The sequence below is a fragment of the Drosophila sechellia genome, chromosome 3R (assembly GCF_004382195.2).
Source record: "Drosophila sechellia strain sech25 chromosome 3R, ASM438219v1, whole genome shotgun sequence".
In the NCBI taxonomy this organism is placed as follows: Eukaryota; Metazoa; Arthropoda; class Insecta; order Diptera; family Drosophilidae; genus Drosophila; species Drosophila sechellia.
Window position 1 is genome coordinate 30,410,315 of NC_045952.1, and position 17,027 is coordinate 30,427,341.

At 37.4% G+C, this 17,027-nt stretch overlaps 3 protein-coding genes across 3 annotated transcripts; 2 read left to right on the plus strand and 1 right to left on the minus strand.

The window, feature by feature from the left end:
• The first annotated feature begins 1,677 nt into the window (after nucleotides 1-1,677).
• LOC116801715 (CCR4-NOT transcription complex subunit 9-like) lies at nucleotides 1,678-2,693 on the plus strand. The gene has a single exon (XM_032722861.1). The coding sequence runs from the start codon at nucleotides 1,828-1,830 to the stop codon at nucleotides 2,368-2,370; it is 543 nt and encodes a 180-aa protein (XP_032578752.1). The 5' UTR covers nucleotides 1,678-1,827; the 3' UTR covers nucleotides 2,371-2,693.
• Nucleotides 2,694-3,100: 407 nt separating this feature from the next.
• Nucleotides 3,101-4,431, plus strand: LOC6619543 (CCR4-NOT transcription complex subunit 9). Its single transcript, XM_002043722.2, has 2 exons — nucleotides 3,101-4,164; nucleotides 4,218-4,431. Exons 1-2 carry the CDS (start codon nucleotides 3,300-3,302, stop codon nucleotides 4,247-4,249), a joined length of 897 nt encoding a protein of 298 aa, XP_002043758.1. The 5' UTR covers nucleotides 3,101-3,299; the 3' UTR covers nucleotides 4,250-4,431.
• Nucleotides 4,432-10,165: 5,734 nt separating this feature from the next.
• LOC6619544 (beta-arrestin-1) lies at nucleotides 10,166-16,424 on the minus strand. Its single transcript, XM_002043723.2, has 2 exons — nucleotides 15,683-16,424; nucleotides 10,166-14,225 (listed from the first exon to the last, which is right to left on the minus strand). Exons 1-2 carry the CDS (start codon nucleotides 16,251-16,253, stop codon nucleotides 13,381-13,383), a joined length of 1,416 nt encoding a protein of 471 aa, XP_002043759.1. The 5' UTR covers nucleotides 16,254-16,424; the 3' UTR covers nucleotides 10,166-13,380.
• Nucleotides 16,425-17,027: the final 603 nt, after the last annotated feature.

Sequence of the window (17,027 nt, forward strand, 5' to 3'; positions counted from 1 at the left end):
GATATAGCGGAATGAAAAAAACAATTTTACCATGTACATTACATTGTATTAGATAATTTGTAAAATTGAGGACAAACAAAAGTTTAGAAAATGTTTAGATTTCTTTATTTTATTATGTGGCAACGCCCAGAAATTTGAAAACAATGTATAGAAGTGGCTTCTGGAAGAGACAAAGATATTGGGACATTAAGATGCTGTACCCTCTTTTTTAATGCGCTTTTAAAATGTTATTTAAAACCCACGGAATGAGAGTGCCTTAGTAAATGCGATAGCGGCGCTAGAGCACCGTCGAAACCATCGAGTCCAGTCCGACCCGACACATTCATCCTCTAAATGTAAAGTTGTTAAATAGATAACAAAACAAGTAGGCAACATGATCGTTATGTAGTTTAATATGTATCTGTTTTACAAAGATATTGCCTAATTTCTTTATTGATATAAAACATTATAAAGAGACACTTATACAGGGTACCGAACTGAGACCGACAGGCCTAATTAGGCTAATTCCATAATTTGCTGCCAAACAAAAAGATCGGTGATTGTCGGGTGAAGATAAGAAAAAATTGTGACCGCGCAATGGTTATATTTTGATTTTATGATGCATAATTTAATTAATATACATTACGCTGTCATAGACAAATATTTGTTTGGGAACTGCCGCAGCTGGCGAACGGTTTGACAACTTCTGTTTATCGCGGTCAGATACATATGTACATATTAGTAGACTTTAGTCTCTTTTACCCGTTACTCGTAGAGTAAAAGGGTATACTTATTGGTTGAAAAGTATGTAACAGGCAGAAGGAAGCGTTTTCGACTATATAAAGTATATATATTATTGATCAGAATCAGCAGCTGAGTGGATCTGGCCATGTCCGTCGAGATCTCCGGAACTATATAAGCTAGAAGGTTGAGGTTCAGCATAAAGATTCCAGCGACAAACACGGAGCGAAAGTTTGCTGAACCATGTTGCCACACCACTCTTACGCCCACAAACCGCACAAAACTGCCACGCCCACAATTTTGAAAAACGTGTTGATATTTTTTCACATTTGTATAAGTCTTGTAAATTTCTTTCGATTTGCAACAAAACTTTTTGCGCCTTAAAGCCGCCATTTTATTCCCCAAATTAAATTAACTTAAATTAACTGAGTAACGGGTATCTGATACTCGGTGAATTCGACTTAGCATTCTCTTTTGATTTAAATTTTAGTTTCCCGAATTAGCAAAGCAAATTGTCAGGTCAGCAAGTTTTTCTCTGATAATAAAGCTGATGCTAATTAACACGACGAACATGCCGTTTTAGGCCCGCACACACAGAAGACCGAGTCACATTTCCGTTTCCGATTTGCATGTGGAACGAGTCGCGATTCGACACATAAACTATTGCAAATTTATTTGCATTCCACTTCTTGTATGTCTTTGCCCATTGTTATGCTAAATTCATAGGGCATGCGGTAAAAAACTTCCCGGGAGTTTAAATGAATTTGCTCTTATGATCTAACACTTATTAGTGTGTTTATCCGACAACAAAACATTCGTCCAGTTGGTATACGGCTAAGGTTCAGCTGATATGATATGGCGCATCTTATTATAATCTCCTCTTAAAGTTGTATATAATTTGTTTTTCAAATTGCATGTTTTTCGGTTAAACAAGAAACAAAACCAGAATTGCTTAGATAAATGAGTCAAAGTATAAAAGTATGTAGTATTAAACGTTTCTTATAAAAAATATTACTTATACAAAAACTACAATCGATCAGCTTGATTTATTACATATTCCACATCCACGGCGATAATATTAATTACTCCTCACCAAGAAGAACTTAAATGAGTGCCCTAAACATGGATTGTGAACAGCGCGGCGATATAGACAGTGTCTTCGGTTGGATCGCCAATCTTTGCAACAAAGAAACGCGTCTTTGGGCGATGTTGGAGCTATTCGAAAGGCGCAGCCACATTGACAGCCTAGGACTCTTGCTATGGCATTCCTTTGGAGCTGTGAGTGGTTTGCTACAAGAGATTGTGACAATATATCCGGTCATTTATCAAGAAATTGAATTAACCGGCCAACAGTCGCACCGGATTTGCACTGCCATTGGGCTGATTCAGGCTATGGCCGCACATCCCTTCATTGGTATTCAACTCATACGATGCCAATTCATGTGCTATTTGATGCCATTGCTTAAAATGACTTCTCAAACTCGCGCCGTTGAGCATGTTCGCCTCTCTGTCTTGGGCGTCATTTGCGGTCTACTGAAATCAGATCATCCGGAGATCGTATCTTATTTTTTGGGCACTGAATTAATTCCACTTACCCTGCGGCAGCTGGAGTTTCTGGCCATGTCCGTCGAGATCTCCGGAACTATATAAGCTAGAAGGTTGAGGTTCAGCATAAAGATTCCAGCGACAAACACGGAGCGAAAGTTTGCTGAACCATGTTGCCACACCACTCTTACGCCCACAAACCGCACAAAACTGCCACGCCCACAATTTTGAAAAACGTGTTGATATTTTTTCACATTTGTATAAGTCTTGTAAATTTCTTTCGATTTGCAACAAAACTTTTTGCGCCTTAAAGCCGCCATTTTATTCCCCAAATTAAATTAACTTAAATTAACTGAGTAACGGGTATCTGATACTCGGTGAATTCGACTTAGCATTCTCTTTTGATTTAAATTTTAGTTTCCCGAATTAGCAAAGCAAATTGTCAGGTCAGCAAGTTTTTCTCTGATAATAAAGCTGATGCTAATTAACACGACGAACATGCCGTTTTAGGCCCGCACACACAGAAGACCGAGTCACATTTCCGTTTCCGATTTGCATGTGGAACGAGTCGCGATTCGACACATAAACTATTGCAAATTTATTTGCATTCCACTTCTTGTATGTCTTTGCCCATTGTTATGCTAAATTCATAGGGCATGCGGTAAAAAACTTCCCGGGAGTTTAAATGAATTTGCTCTTATGATCTAACACTTATTAGTGTGTTTATCCGACAACAAAACATTCGTCCAGTTGGTATACGGCTAAGGTTCAGCTGATATGATATGGCGCATCTTATTATAATCTCCTCTTAAAGTTGTATATAATTTGTTTTTCAAATTGCATGTTTTTCGGTTAAACAAGAAACAAAACCAGAATTGCTTAGATAAATGAGTCAAAGTATAAAAGTATGTAGTATTAAACGTTTCTTATAAAAAATATTACTTATACAAAAACTACAATCGATCAGCTTGATTTATTACATATTCCACATCCACGGCGATAATATTAATTACTCCTCACCAAGAAGAACTTAAATGAGTGCCCTAAACATGGATTGTGAACAGCGCGGCGATATAGACAGTGTCTTCGGTTGGATCGCCAATCTTTGCAACAAAGAAACGCGTCTTTGGGCGATGTTGGAGCTATTCGAAAGGCGCAGCCACATTGACAGCCTAGGACTCTTGCTATGGCATTCCTTTGGAGCTGTGAGTGGTTTGCTACAAGAGATTGTGACAATATATCCGGTCATTTATCAAGAAATTGAATTAACCGGCCAACAGTCGCACCGGATTTGCACTGCCATTGGGCTGATTCAGGCTATGGCCGCACATCCCTTCATTGGTATTCAACTCATACGATGCCAATTCATGTGCTATTTGATGCCATTGCTTAAAATGACTTCTCAAACTCGCGCCGTTGAGCATGTTCGCCTCTCTGTCTTGGGCGTCATTTGCGGTCTACTGAAATCAGATCATCCGGAGATCGTATCTTATTTTTTGGGCACTGAATTAATTCCACTTACCCTGCGGCAGCTGGAGTTTGGTACCACAATGAGTAAGGTGCTCTGTGCATTTGTCTTGTACCGCACCTTAGAACACGAAGTGGGCTTAAAGTTTGCTAGTCGAAGACTGGCACGAAGGCTGCATCTGATCCATACTTTGGCCAGGGTTGTGCACCAACTCACACTGGAACCGGAGCCTAGGGTTCTTAAACATATAGTGAGGATCTATTCTCGTCTGGCTGATCATCCCCAAAATCTGGAGCTGGTCCTTAAGCTATTGCCGGCTCAGATTCGAAACGGTTATTTTTGCCAGGAAGTTTTAGTGGGCTTCGAGAGCGCTTCTATAGAGCTAGCTGATCTTAACCGTAAGCTCAGTAAAAGAGAGGAAAAGGACAAGGGTAAGGGATCCATAAACTCGCAGGATAATTTTATATAATTATTTTTCTTTTAGCTTGTGATGATACCATGCCGGAAAACCATTGAAGCTAAATTTCACGCCTCCTTAGCTTTGCTTTTCCTAATTGTCCTTATCAATGCATATAAATGGTGAACCAATCAGATGCTTTATTTTGTGGCTACTGGATATCTTTGGTTGGAGGCTATATAAGGCTTCTCTTGGAGCATTAAGTTAGAATAATGCAATAAACAGATCGTAAATATTTTGATACCATTTTTCCACCGTAATTGACATGACGATACTTTCAATGTCAAACAATAAATTCAATTTCCAATCAACAGCACACACACATTACAGTTACCCTAAACCCTACCACGCACGTGCAATGGCTCTACTTTTGACATATATATTTAGTGAAACATTCGAATGAGCAAAAGGTTGAGGCAATCGGAGTACAAATGGTGTTGTAAGTCCAAAGAAGCGGAAAATAAATGGAAAAGGCGATATGCGCCAGGTATTTAGAACAGTAAGAAACTTGAGGATATGGCAGCTTTTAGTACCTAGTACCTAGAACTGCCTCCATTAAAAATTGTATCTTGACGTTTGGAAAAAGCCAAAGTCTTTATGGAAGCTAAAAAGAAAGTATACAAAGTAGCTAAAGCAGAGAATAAACAGCCAGGCAACAACAATGACAGTCAAACAATGCATATCAATTTACATTTTCATCTCACATGACGTAGTCGATGAAGAAGGGCCGGGAAAAAAGGGCGCAAAAATGTACAGAAAATGCGTGAGAATATCAGAAAAGCAACCGCAATCTTTTTACCAAATTGTTTCGAGGGTTGCCATTGCCTTTTTTCGCTCTTCGTTGTTGGCTTTCGTCGTTGGCTTTGCCACGCAACTCAATCATAAGTAAATATCTGCCTCGCCCACACGCTTGCGAAAAAACGCAGCTTATTATGCCCACGGGTAAAATATAAATGGAATATAGAGGCGTACGGTTTAACGGCTGAAAAGTAGCACGTTGGCAGGCGAGACACGTTCTAATAGATTTTTTCAACCTCTCGTCTTTTGACGCCTGGCATGACATACAAGTAACACATGTTGCTTTTGTTTGGCTTCCTGTCGCACATAAGGATGAAAAGAAAGAATCCGTCACATTCATAAACATTAAATTTTCACTGAATAAATAATAGTTTAACTTTCTTTTCACTAAAAAATCGTATGTTTTTTTTTTGTCTTGTAATAAAATAAATTTTAAAATTTAAGTTGCCGAGGTAAAATAATGTTTTAATACCTTTTTCCTTTTCGTTTTTCTCAACTCACCTAATGTTGAGCGTAACTATTTATTATTCATTTTTTGAGAACATTTTAAAAATCAAAAAAGGATTTTAAACCACAAATAGGCATTGATTAGCTAGCCGGATAGGGCGCATCCATACATATGTATGTTCATGTGTATATGAGCATCAATCTATGCAAATTGCTTGGAATTGAGTGGCAACCCAATCCGAAAATTATGCCATCAGCACTCCACGGACAACAATGAAGATGAACAGCGCTTCTGACTGGTAATCGCAATCGATGCTGCTGAATTTGACAGGAGGGGAGATAGCCAGCGGGTGGTAAAAGGTACCAAGAGCAGGAAGACAGCCAGAGCCGGAAGCTGGCAGACAACTAATTGGACATCCGGTGGCCCCGGCGCTTATCGGCTTGGAATCAGGACAAGGGCAAGGTAAAGGCAACTTAAGGATTCTTTCCCGCTGCCTTTCTTTCTTCTACTGCTAAGTTGTGCGCTATGTTATTAACACCATATTGAGTAAAAGACCGGCGGCCTTAGAAACGATAGCTGAGCTGAAAGGTCCGTATGACTGGCAGTTAAGGGTAGGACCTGCCATTTCGATTCTACCTATATGTCCGCTGCGACACAAAAGAACCTGAGGAGCTCGAGTTGCCGGTGTCGTTTGGATTGATTTAATTGAAGCCGATTACCCAGCTGGATTCTGCAGCCCAGGCCACCAGCAGGGCAAGCTCATTAGGTCAATCCATATTCTAGCTTACGACCCGCTTCGCTGTGCAGTGCATCTTTAAGCTACTACTAATACTACTTTAACCGCATGCGATTAAAGTCCCGTATTTGTCGGACTCCACAATAAATCTGCTAAAAGATCAATGGGCTTGCCAAAGCTTTCATTTCACAAGTTTTGCGACGGAAACCACTTCAAAAGGCGCCTTTCAGTTGTGCAGCTCTGCTTCTTTGACACCTGCCTGTACCTAACAAACGTCTTTAGTGATTCATTAGCTACCCGCATCAGCTTGTTGGACCGCTTTATGCTGAACACTCTTAAGCTAAATTAAGTTTTGATAATTCCTAATAACCTATTCAAGTAAGTTTTCAAAAATGTTTGTTCCTTTCGGTGCCATTCTGAGTGGTTTTAATGGGTGTGTTAGAAATGGCGCGGTCCAGGAAGGCGCGCTTTTGTTGTCCTTGCTGCTTTCCTTTGGAACGAATTGAATTTCGAAATTTTCTCAGATTTGAATTTTAAGATAGCTAGGAATTTATTAGATCGGAAAACAAAAACCACACACAAAAGTTTTGCGGTGCCTTCGCTAGCTAACACTGTTCAAACATAATAATCAAATATTAATATTTAAAAAATTTAATTAAAATTCAGATTAATGCAAGTTAATTATAATTATTTAAGTTAACCTTGAAAACAGATCACATACACACAGATCACAGTTATGGTTGTAAAAGGGCATGAAGAATATGTTTTTAATTATTTTAATTAAATTAAATTAATTTTAAAAAACATATACACTAAGGACTCTTTAAAGCTTTAGAGAGAAAAAATTAAATATGTTCCTTATATTTTTATTTAAAGAATGGGAACAAATTTTCTTGTGTTTTTTTTCGAGGTGTAATGGCTTTGAAGAACTTTTCTACCAACAACTATTGTTCAAAAGTTTTCAATTGAGAATATTAATTTAGCCGATATACATGGGCAAGGGAGCGGTTGGGAAAGCAAAACAAACGGTACAACTTTTGCGGTTGCACAGCCCAAAACCAAGCTGAAAAGAGAAAACCGGTGGGAGCGGATCAGGTACGATACGTTAGGGGTGCTGTTCATCGTCGACCTCAATGCGACAAGGTGCCGGCTTAATGTGGTTTTTGCGGCGTACTTTCTATTAGGCCGTCGGAAGTATAATCAAGAACACTCTTCTCCTCTCACCCACTAGCCGCACCCCACCATGTGTATTCCACCATCGGGTCCAACCACTCAGAGAAGCATACGCACTTTGGGCCAATTAGCAATGTGTCCAACGAAGCTGGCTGAGGGCATGGATTTGTTGTGGCAAAATGAAGTAGAGTCCAATAATCAGGGGTTGGAATTATTTCGATTACGGTAAATAACGCGTTAAGTTGTCATTTTAATCTATGTAGAGGAACAAAATCTTGCAAAATGCTAGAGAGCAACTAATCTCAAAAAATGTAACCTATGAAATTATTCATTTTAAATTCTATGCTACATTGAAAAGTATTATTAAAAATTCTGAATTCTAATTAATCAATTATTTTTTGTATACAAACTAATTTTCGTTTTCCAACTTCTGATTTAAAGAATGATTTTACAACCTTAATTTACCTAAAATACATGACTTTGGTTTTTGCGTGTATGTACACAACAGAAATTGAGTACGAATCTTATTAAGCCGCTGGGCACACAGTACAGTCTCCAGCGCGTGTTCACCTGCAGGGAATTAGCATGCAAAGCTGTACCCCACCAGAAAACAGCACCCCCAGAGAGAGGGGGCGGGTCAGGTTATGAACATTGCGCTCATCATCGAAGGCCCGCCGGCTAAACTGGCGGATGGCAGACGGCAGCTGTTCGAGTGCCCATTCTACCACCCACGCCTCTAGAGTTGTGTCCGAAAAATGTTTTCCCCTACATTTGCATGGTAAAACGGACGGAGTGGTGGTCAATTTGAGCTCGGAGTGTTGTACTACACTCAAAGTCCATTCAATCACGAAAGCAATGAAAAAGGCCACCAAGAAGACCTAAGGAAATGAACAAACTGAAGCTGTTCGTATGATCCTAGAAAATATGTTTCTGAAAATTTACTTTCAAACTTTTTTTAATTATTAAATTAATATACCGATTCCGAAAAGTGTGAATGTGACATATAAATAAACTATTATACATAAACATGTAGTTTCCTTTTTATAAAGTCCAACATATTTCTTTAGTGTAAACGCATATCCCATTCAATCATAAAGGACGGAGAGTCAAAGGAACTTTGAAGCCTGGAACCAGAGCCATAAAGAGAAACTAAGCCATGCCTGTACCTGAATCTCAAACTGAGACTGGGCACAACTGTAGCAACTGTCCAATTCAGAAGCTGCTCGCCTCACATTTGCTTTGTTTTATGCTAGTTTCACATGTTTGTTACCTGCGTGGAGGCGGAAGTTGCTGGCAGAGGTTGGCAATGGATCTAACGGAGCTTGTTTCCGGTCCAACAGACCATGCAATACGAGAAAAGAAAGCAGTTGGGCGCCGTCGGTACACTGTTGCGTTTTGATGAAAATGCTGCAATATCTTCCACTCACCATTGCGTGCCCATAGTATTTCAAAATAGAAAAGCAAGCAATTAAAAAGTCAAGACCCTTACTGCCATTCAAAAATGACTTACAAATTATCTGCTATTGACTTTAAACAAACTGACAAAAAAAACGATTTTAATTTCTTTCTTAAAGATTTTATAATTTCCGGAGTGCCAACGTTAATAATGACGGACAGACATGGCTTGATCAAGGTCTAGAGATAATCAACATACTCGGTAAGTAACATTTTTTCAATCCCACGATCACCATTAAGAAGCAAAAGCAGAAATTCAAATCCTATGCTTATACGCGTTACTCGTAGAGTAAAAGCGTATACTAAATTCGTTGAAAAGTACGAAACAGGCCGAAGGAAGCGTTTTATGGTATGAAAGCATATAAAGCATATATATTCTTGATCAGGATCAATAACTGAATCGATCTGACCATGTCCGTCTGTCCGTATGAACGTCGAGATCTCTGAACTATAAAAGCTAGAAGGTTGAGGTTCAGCATAAAGATTCTAGAGACAAAGACGCGGTGCAAGATTCGTGACCCACGCCCACTCTAACACCCACAAACCCCACAAAACTGACACGCCCACACTTTTAAAAAATGTGTTGATATATTTTCACATTTTGATTAGTCTTGTAAATTTCTATCAATTTGCAAAACGCCCACTCTAACCGCCTCTCTTGTTTTTATATGGAGTTCTGTTTAGGCACAGTGCCTACCAATCTCAATTAATATTCAACACACTTGATAAGTCAAAAAAGGAGTGAGGGCAACACCCGGCTCATAGACATTTCGTCTCCTTCTCCTTCCAGCTTCCTTCGACAGAGCGTGCCCCTGTTATAGCTTCTGCAAGTGTAATCCGCTTAAGGAACTCAGCAGGAACGGAAGCCGGAAATGAAAACCATACAGCATACAACGCAACAGTGAGAGAAAGTTGAGGTGGTCGCCGCAAAAGACCGAAAAGACAATAAATTAAGTGTATTATGTTAGTCGAAGTCAGGCGAAGAGTTTAAGTTCCTTTTTTTGCTTATTTTTCACAGAAACAATTATAACTTAATTATATAACTCAATTATTAACATAAACTAAAAGAAATACTGAATAATGAATTAAAAATTTTGTTTTTGTAAATATAAGCAATTAGCTTAATTTTTTGTAGTGCTGCCACTTGTGTTTACTTTGATGGAAAGGAGTTGCAAAGGAATTACGGCCGTATCGGAAATGAATAACTGCGAGGTCAGCGACAGTGACAGTATCCCTGAAACCTCACCCAATTCTCCCAAAATATGTTACTTTCGAAATCGCTAGCCAATCACCTCATGAAATTATTACCCCCTTATTTCCATAAAATGTCTAATGTTCTAGAAATCAATTAATGTCCACATAATGCCATTTATGGAATTTTTGTCGATTTTATTATTGCAAATTTATTCAATAGTTCACAGTAACATTATACAGAAATATTATTTACTCTTTTTCAGAAAACTTGCAAATTTCTCGTTTCAATGCGTGCATTAAAAATGCAGTCATCAATTACTACCTAAGTGGTGCAACAATACTGACAAATATATAAAAATGAAAAAGAATCGCTAAATCATCAACTATCAGATACCCGTTACTCTACTTTCTTTTACAAACACTATGAGTTAATTGTGTACTGCACACCGAAGTCATGGGCAACTTTAATATTTATAAAACTATTAAATTATAAAAAAAGTTAACTATTAACGGACAGACAGACAGGACCATTGACTTTAGGAGTAACGGGTCTAGTAAAGATATATGGAATTTAAAAATACGTTTGCAATGTCAATGCAAATTCATTAATTATTTATGGTTTCGTTCGCATAAGGCTCATATAAAAAGTGTAAATTATTTGATGGACACGTTGGAGGGTAGGGATTATCATGGCATGAAAATTTATATCGATATAATTTTCTAAAATAAAAATTACAATTTTTTTAAGGATTTCGCCTACCAAGTATTATTTAGGTATATACAATGCATAGTTAATTATATTAAAGCTTTTCAAAAATAGTCTTTCCCAAAAGTCCACTCTTTTTTCCTCTCTCATGGAGCTCCAACGTGTCAGTCAAAAATGTTATTGTTTCTCCTTATTTTCTTGCATTCTTTTTTTCAACACTAAACAAACAACAATTAATCTTTCACTTAAGTTTATATGTTTTATATATTAGTCATGAGTAGGTATAGGTATTGGATTTTATTTTCAGTTTGGTTCGCTCGCTGGATGAGTTGGGTACGGTGTCAAATGTTTAGCCGCCTAGTTGTATACGTACAATAAATCAAATATTTATCAAATTGAATGCAACGCATATCCAGACCAAAACGTATTTTATAAAATAAAAGTAACATCTTTTTAATATTTATTTGTGCCAGCTTTAAAAGGTTTTATCACCTTAACCCGCTACACACATAAATATATATGCTATTTATGGTGCTGGCTATGAAAGGTTTCATCCACTCAAACTGCAACACATATATGTACATATATATGCTATTTTTAAAATGTATTATCAAAACCATTACAACTTATCTTAAAAGTTAGCTTAGCTTCTTAAAAATTACACCACTTTAACAATTAAAAACATGTAACTCACAGTACAAAAGTGTTGTTGCTCATATTGCAGTTGGACCCGTTGAACACGATAATATCGCTATACCGATAGTTTCTGCGATTTCTGCAATATCTGCTTTGATTTATTGCATTTTCTTTATCGGAAACTAATTGTAAATTGTTATTTTTAATTCTTAAATAGTTTGTTAAATCATTTGATAATAATTCTACTAAGACTAAAGCAAGACACATCTTTTAAAAAATCAACGATTTGTGTTAATAAGTTGTTGTGCTCGTTCTGAAATGTATTTGTTCAGGTGGTTCAACTGCAGAAAAGATCGTTACAACTTTTTAAGTGCTCATTTGGTTTTGGGGACACGCTTACATATATTATTTGCTTTTTAAATGCTTCACACTTGACGGTATGTATGCTCTAATTTTTTCATGATACATTTATAATACTCACACACCTCTGCTGTTCAAATTTGAATTTATGTTTTTAAATATTAATTGCTCCAACAATTTTGAATTTGTTGTATTATATTTGTATACATTTAACAAGTTTATGATGTGCGTTAATATTTATTTATTATTATTCATAATTTCTCCAAAATTTTTTACTTGAAAAATTAAAATACGAACTATACATCAAGCTAATACTAATTTCACATTTACACGTGCCATAAAAAATCAAGTTATTAAAATGTTTTAAATTTTGACAGTATGTTCAATAATAATTCGTGTTTCTTGGGGCGCCCTAGAGCAATAAAATTTAATTTCAGCTTAAGTTCGCAATTTAAAAGACCACTTTCTTTTGGTTTACATTTGGAAATGTTCTGATCACGTTTTTAAATTGTATCTCTAAAAAGGTTTTACGAATGCATTACTCGTGTAGTATTTTTCGTTGATGAATTTCGATTCGGACATTGTTAATTAAAGTAAGAAAGAAATTGGTGTTTAACGTAAAAATTTCCAACACGAAAGGTCGTTCCCAACGGTGTTTGAAAAATTTCTATGTTAGCTATTTCCGCCTGTGAAGGTGCACATCATGTAACCTTTAGCCAAACCGGTTTCATCAGCAAAGAGCTGTAATTTTTAATCCAATCCACCATTAGTTAATTGCTTTGTTGTCGTTTAGATTATGTTTTAATTTTTTCTGGAGAAAATGAAAAGTGGCTTAACTGGGTCTATGACCAAATTTCACCATTACACTTTCAATTACAAGTAAGAACGCTATAGTTGATATATCAGAGTATCATTTTCCCGTTACCGAGCTAGGAAGAAATTTCAACAAAACCTTTTAAAAAACTGTCTACGCATGAGTAGTCGTGACCATCTTTTGAAACAAACATGGGCTGTGTCTATGTCTCTAGAATGGGCATGCTTTCTTATGGACTTATGGACTTATCCTTCTAAGAATATTTATAAAACAACATCCAAACTTCAAGCCATTCTAAAAACATTTCTTTTTAATTGTAGAAAAGAAATCTAGAAAAATTTTTAGTATTGTACTCTACTTAAAAATCTCATTTTAAATTAGTTGCGCACAAATTATCAATTCATTGCAAAGCAATAACAATGTCCCAAAAACAAGAGGCTTAATAAAAACATCACTAGAATTAGTTTTGTAAATGTTTTTATAATGGGATAGGGCATTTAATAAAAATATTATACAACATTTACATATCAAATTTTGTGAATTTTTTCAACTTTTACAGATGTGGCCGAAATACTTGGCTCGTGTAGTTAACTTATGCATGGGCATTTTGTGTAGATCTGGTGTGTTGATTGGTTTATCAATTTCACATTTTAAAATTCGTACACTTTCAGCTTATACCCTATAGATAGTACAATATATGGCCTACACATATAAAATAGCTTAAATCCAACTCATTACCATGGCTATTGGTATAAAACTTTACATTTAGCGGTTGCCCAATTTTTCTCATACACTTTTATATTATACAAATGCCGAAAATAACGGTATTTTCTTCATATTAATTAATAGTTCGATCTATTCCTTTTTCATCTAGGCCTCTGTTTCAGCGCCTTTTAGACGCAGGCGGGCAAAGTCCTCAAAAATTATGTCGTCATCTTGTGCTTCGTCGTCGTCCAGCTGAATGAGATTTGTTGTAGTTGGCACATCCTGCCCGCCAGTCGCCAATTCAGTTTCTCCAACGTCACTCATGCTCACTAACGGCAGACCCCCGGCTGCTAAACTAGCCCGTGGCGATCGCTCCCCTAACAGTGGATGATCTTCCTCTTCGGGCTTAGGGTGCATTAGTGTGAATGGCAGCTCAGCCACGAGGTCACCATTTAGAAGCGGCGAGCTAATCAGCAACTTCACCTTTACCTTATAGTGGACCATAATACCGAGACTCTCACGCTGAGCAGGATTGGTAATGAGAGTGCTAGACGCCAAATTGGTGTCCTCATGCTTTAGCTGCCCGTCCAAAGCAAGGCCCCATTTATCCTTATTATTTGCCAATAGGGGGCACAACTCAAATACTTTTGATAGTGTAAATCCCGGAGCCACTTGACATCCGTCTTCTGACTCGATTTCTGCCACTACAGATTTATATTGCGCCGTCGAAAAGAGACAAATATCCGCAAACTGCCGGACACATACCTTAATCTTTTTTACCGTCCGATTTGAGTTGTTGGCAACATGAACGTTGACCGATATTTTTTCACCGTGGTGGTATAACTCCTTGTCCAAAGTAGCTTCCAAATGGATCTTGTTTGGCTTCATCATAAACTCCTTGCTTACTTCGATCGATGGCTGCTCACCGACTTTGGAGGGTGCGTACATGACTTTGCGAATAGTCAAACGCACCGAGTTCCGCTTGTGGGGCTTGTCCTCCACATTCTCACCTAGTAATGATAAACATTATGAATAATGGCATCAAATTATGTTTGTTGAAGAAATCCCATGACGCTTGTATGCATATTTTAGCTCGGGTGTGTCAGTACCCCGATTTGTTAGAAAATTTTTCGTTGATGTTGAGTCTATCGTGCATCGGATTCCACGATGTTTAATCACAAGCCTAGCGACAAGTAGTAGCATTTAAGCATGTACATATGAAGATATATACATATATATGTATATATATATATATATATATATATAATGGAATCGCATTGCTTTAAAAATACGCCTACATATATATATATAATTTGTTATCCCAAAAACATAGAATCTAGGAACATTAGATACACAATTCAACAGACGCCAAGTAAATAAAAATGCTGACTCAATTGTCATGAGGGGAAGCAGAGAAGCACTGAGAAATCGTTTCTGCCAACTGTACAAATTCTAACATTGTTGTTTTTGTTCTTAAATTGTGTTTGGGCTTATATACAGAATAAATAAATATTAAGTTGTTGTTATAAACTCTTAGAACCAACAACACACCAATCGCTGCTATTTTATTAATCTTTTTATGACAGTAAGCAAATTGGCTGCTAAATAAAATTTCAACAGAAACTATAAAACCGCAAAAATGTGTAAACAAAATAGGGCAATAGATAATAATATTTATTGAACAGAGAATTTATTAAGGGGCTGCCACAGGCACACATAATATATATGCGAGTGGAGCTCCGCGATCGTACGCAAATACGCAAAATTTAACATTTACAGAAACCAAAAAACTTTTCTACTAATAAAATAAAGCACCAATTCTTTAAACTTTTTTTTTTTTTAATTATTAAATACAGATTTGAAACTAAGCAAATAAGCATTTTAAAACTATGTTAGAACTTTGCTGGTTGGCACACAAATCGTCAGACCGCCAACTGCGGCGCCTGGTTAAGGCGAACAACAACATTAACTGCGCTGCAACTTCGGTTGAGTCAAATTCCAATTAGAAGTGTCGAATTTCAATTAGGTGGACGCTGCGTCATCAGCCCGACGTAGTTGGATTGATTAACCCTGTGTTCCCGACCGCGTGATACACGCGCTAACTTACACAAAACCACACACATTAAAAATTTACAGTCTAACTTCTATAGAAGAGAAAACAGCTAATTTTGCTACTATAACCATATTCTTAATAAATTATTTTATTCTCAGAAACAATACTACCCGTAATTTTACTCCTCTTAGTTGAAAGGTGGCATTCATGAAAATTTTTTAATATATTGCAACATACGTACATTAAACACGGTATGTGTCACACTGCGAACAAATATAATTTATCTCTGAGATTGTGGCCTACGCACTAACTAACTTGACTGTAGCGACTGCCTAAATCCGTCATCAATGATTTTGACTTTGTCTGACCACCGTACATGGACACACCCACAAGATCAGACCCACAAAGACTCACCCACAAAGGCCTTCAGCTCGTAGTCCACTCCGCAAGACTTGCCCACATCTCCAGGAGCCGGCTGCAAGGACACAGAGGCTGGGCAATAGGGCGGAACCTCAAAATAAAACGGATGGGCGTTCGGTCCCAGTTTTTTAATTAACCTTTCCTGAAGCCGGGTCATCGGGCGGTCCAGCTGCATGGGCGGATAGATCTGCTCATGCGCCAGATACAGGTCCTTACGGAACGTTAATCCCAAAACATCCAGGTCTTCACGTCCGTACCGAAAGGCGGCAAGCACCTGGCCAAAAACCTTACGGTCCTTTACGTACTCTGGATCAATGAAGACAACGCCGTCAATGGGATCCACGTGCGTGACATGGTCGACGAAGTCCCGTTTGCCAAGGTAAACCGTTATCTTGCCGTTGGAGGAGCTCTTCTTAAACACCCGTGTCGCCTGGCGTCTGGAGCTGGCATCTCCACCAGTCTCGTCGCCTGCGCTTCCGCCTCCAGTGCTCCCGGCAGCTGTTACATTGGTGCTGGAGCCATTGCTCACATTTGCTCCTCCACTTCCTCCACCACCACCGTTCATTGTGTTATTTGGCGGTTATGCTAATTATTCTGTTTTTCTGATGTTCCTCCTTAATTGTTCTCCGCACACACACCGCTCCCTGTTCTTTTTTTGGCAACTCCGTTAAATAAATATATGTGTGCGTTGCGGAACATGTGCTGCAATTTAATTTTTTATGTGTATACTTGTTCCGCCATTTACCAGCACTGCTTGTCAGGCATTGGAAAAATACCAGGGAATATTACATACTAAAAAATTATGTACTTTTCTGGTATATGAATTCAGTGCAAACTAACCGATATGTGTTTGGTCTTACCACATATCCCACCGTATAATTAATATTTATTTTGCATTTTTGGCACCTATTTCTATTTCCTAATTGTGCCATGCCCATAGTAAGTGACTTTTATTAATTTTTCTTTCAATACCATTAACAACAATTTCTTGAATTTACATTAAGTTTCCTACTGAAATAATAAGCAACTGCAGGTTGACATATCTTTTTAATGAAATATTGCAATAACTGTGATTTTACACTGTCTAGAATATTATAAATTCCTTAAGAAACAGATGATTCGTAGCTGATGATTGATGAAACTAACCATTTTAAATGTAAAAACACATCTTAAATAAGAATGTGGAAAAGTATATAATCTTAGATTGTATCCTAAGTATTAATGAAATCCTTTATATAGACTGTTTAATATTTAGTTTATTTTTTAAAAGCTCTAATTATTTTTGTATGTATACACTAACATCAAATTTTAACCATATTTGGTAGTGGAATAGGGCTAT

Bases quoted from the DNA above. Each gene is read 5' to 3' on its own strand.
- LOC6619544 (XM_002043723.2), bottom strand. From the start codon at position 16,253: ATGAACGGTGGTGGTGGAGGAAGTGGAGGAGCAAATGTGAGCAATGGC. The intron at 14,226-15,682 runs GTGAGTCTTTGT...TATCATTACTAG, and splicing joins CGAGCTGAAGGCCTTTGTGG to GTGAGAATGTGGAGGACAAG.
- LOC6619543 (XM_002043722.2), top strand. From the start codon at position 3,300: ATGAGTGCCCTAAACATGGATTGTGAACAGCGCGGCGATATAGACAGT. The intron at 4,165-4,217 runs GTAAGGGATCCA...TTTTTCTTTTAG, and splicing joins AAGAGAGGAAAAGGACAAGG to CTTGTGATGATACCATGCCG.
- LOC116801715 (XM_032722861.1), top strand. From the start codon at position 1,828: ATGAGTGCCCTAAACATGGATTGTGAACAGCGCGGCGATATAGACAGT.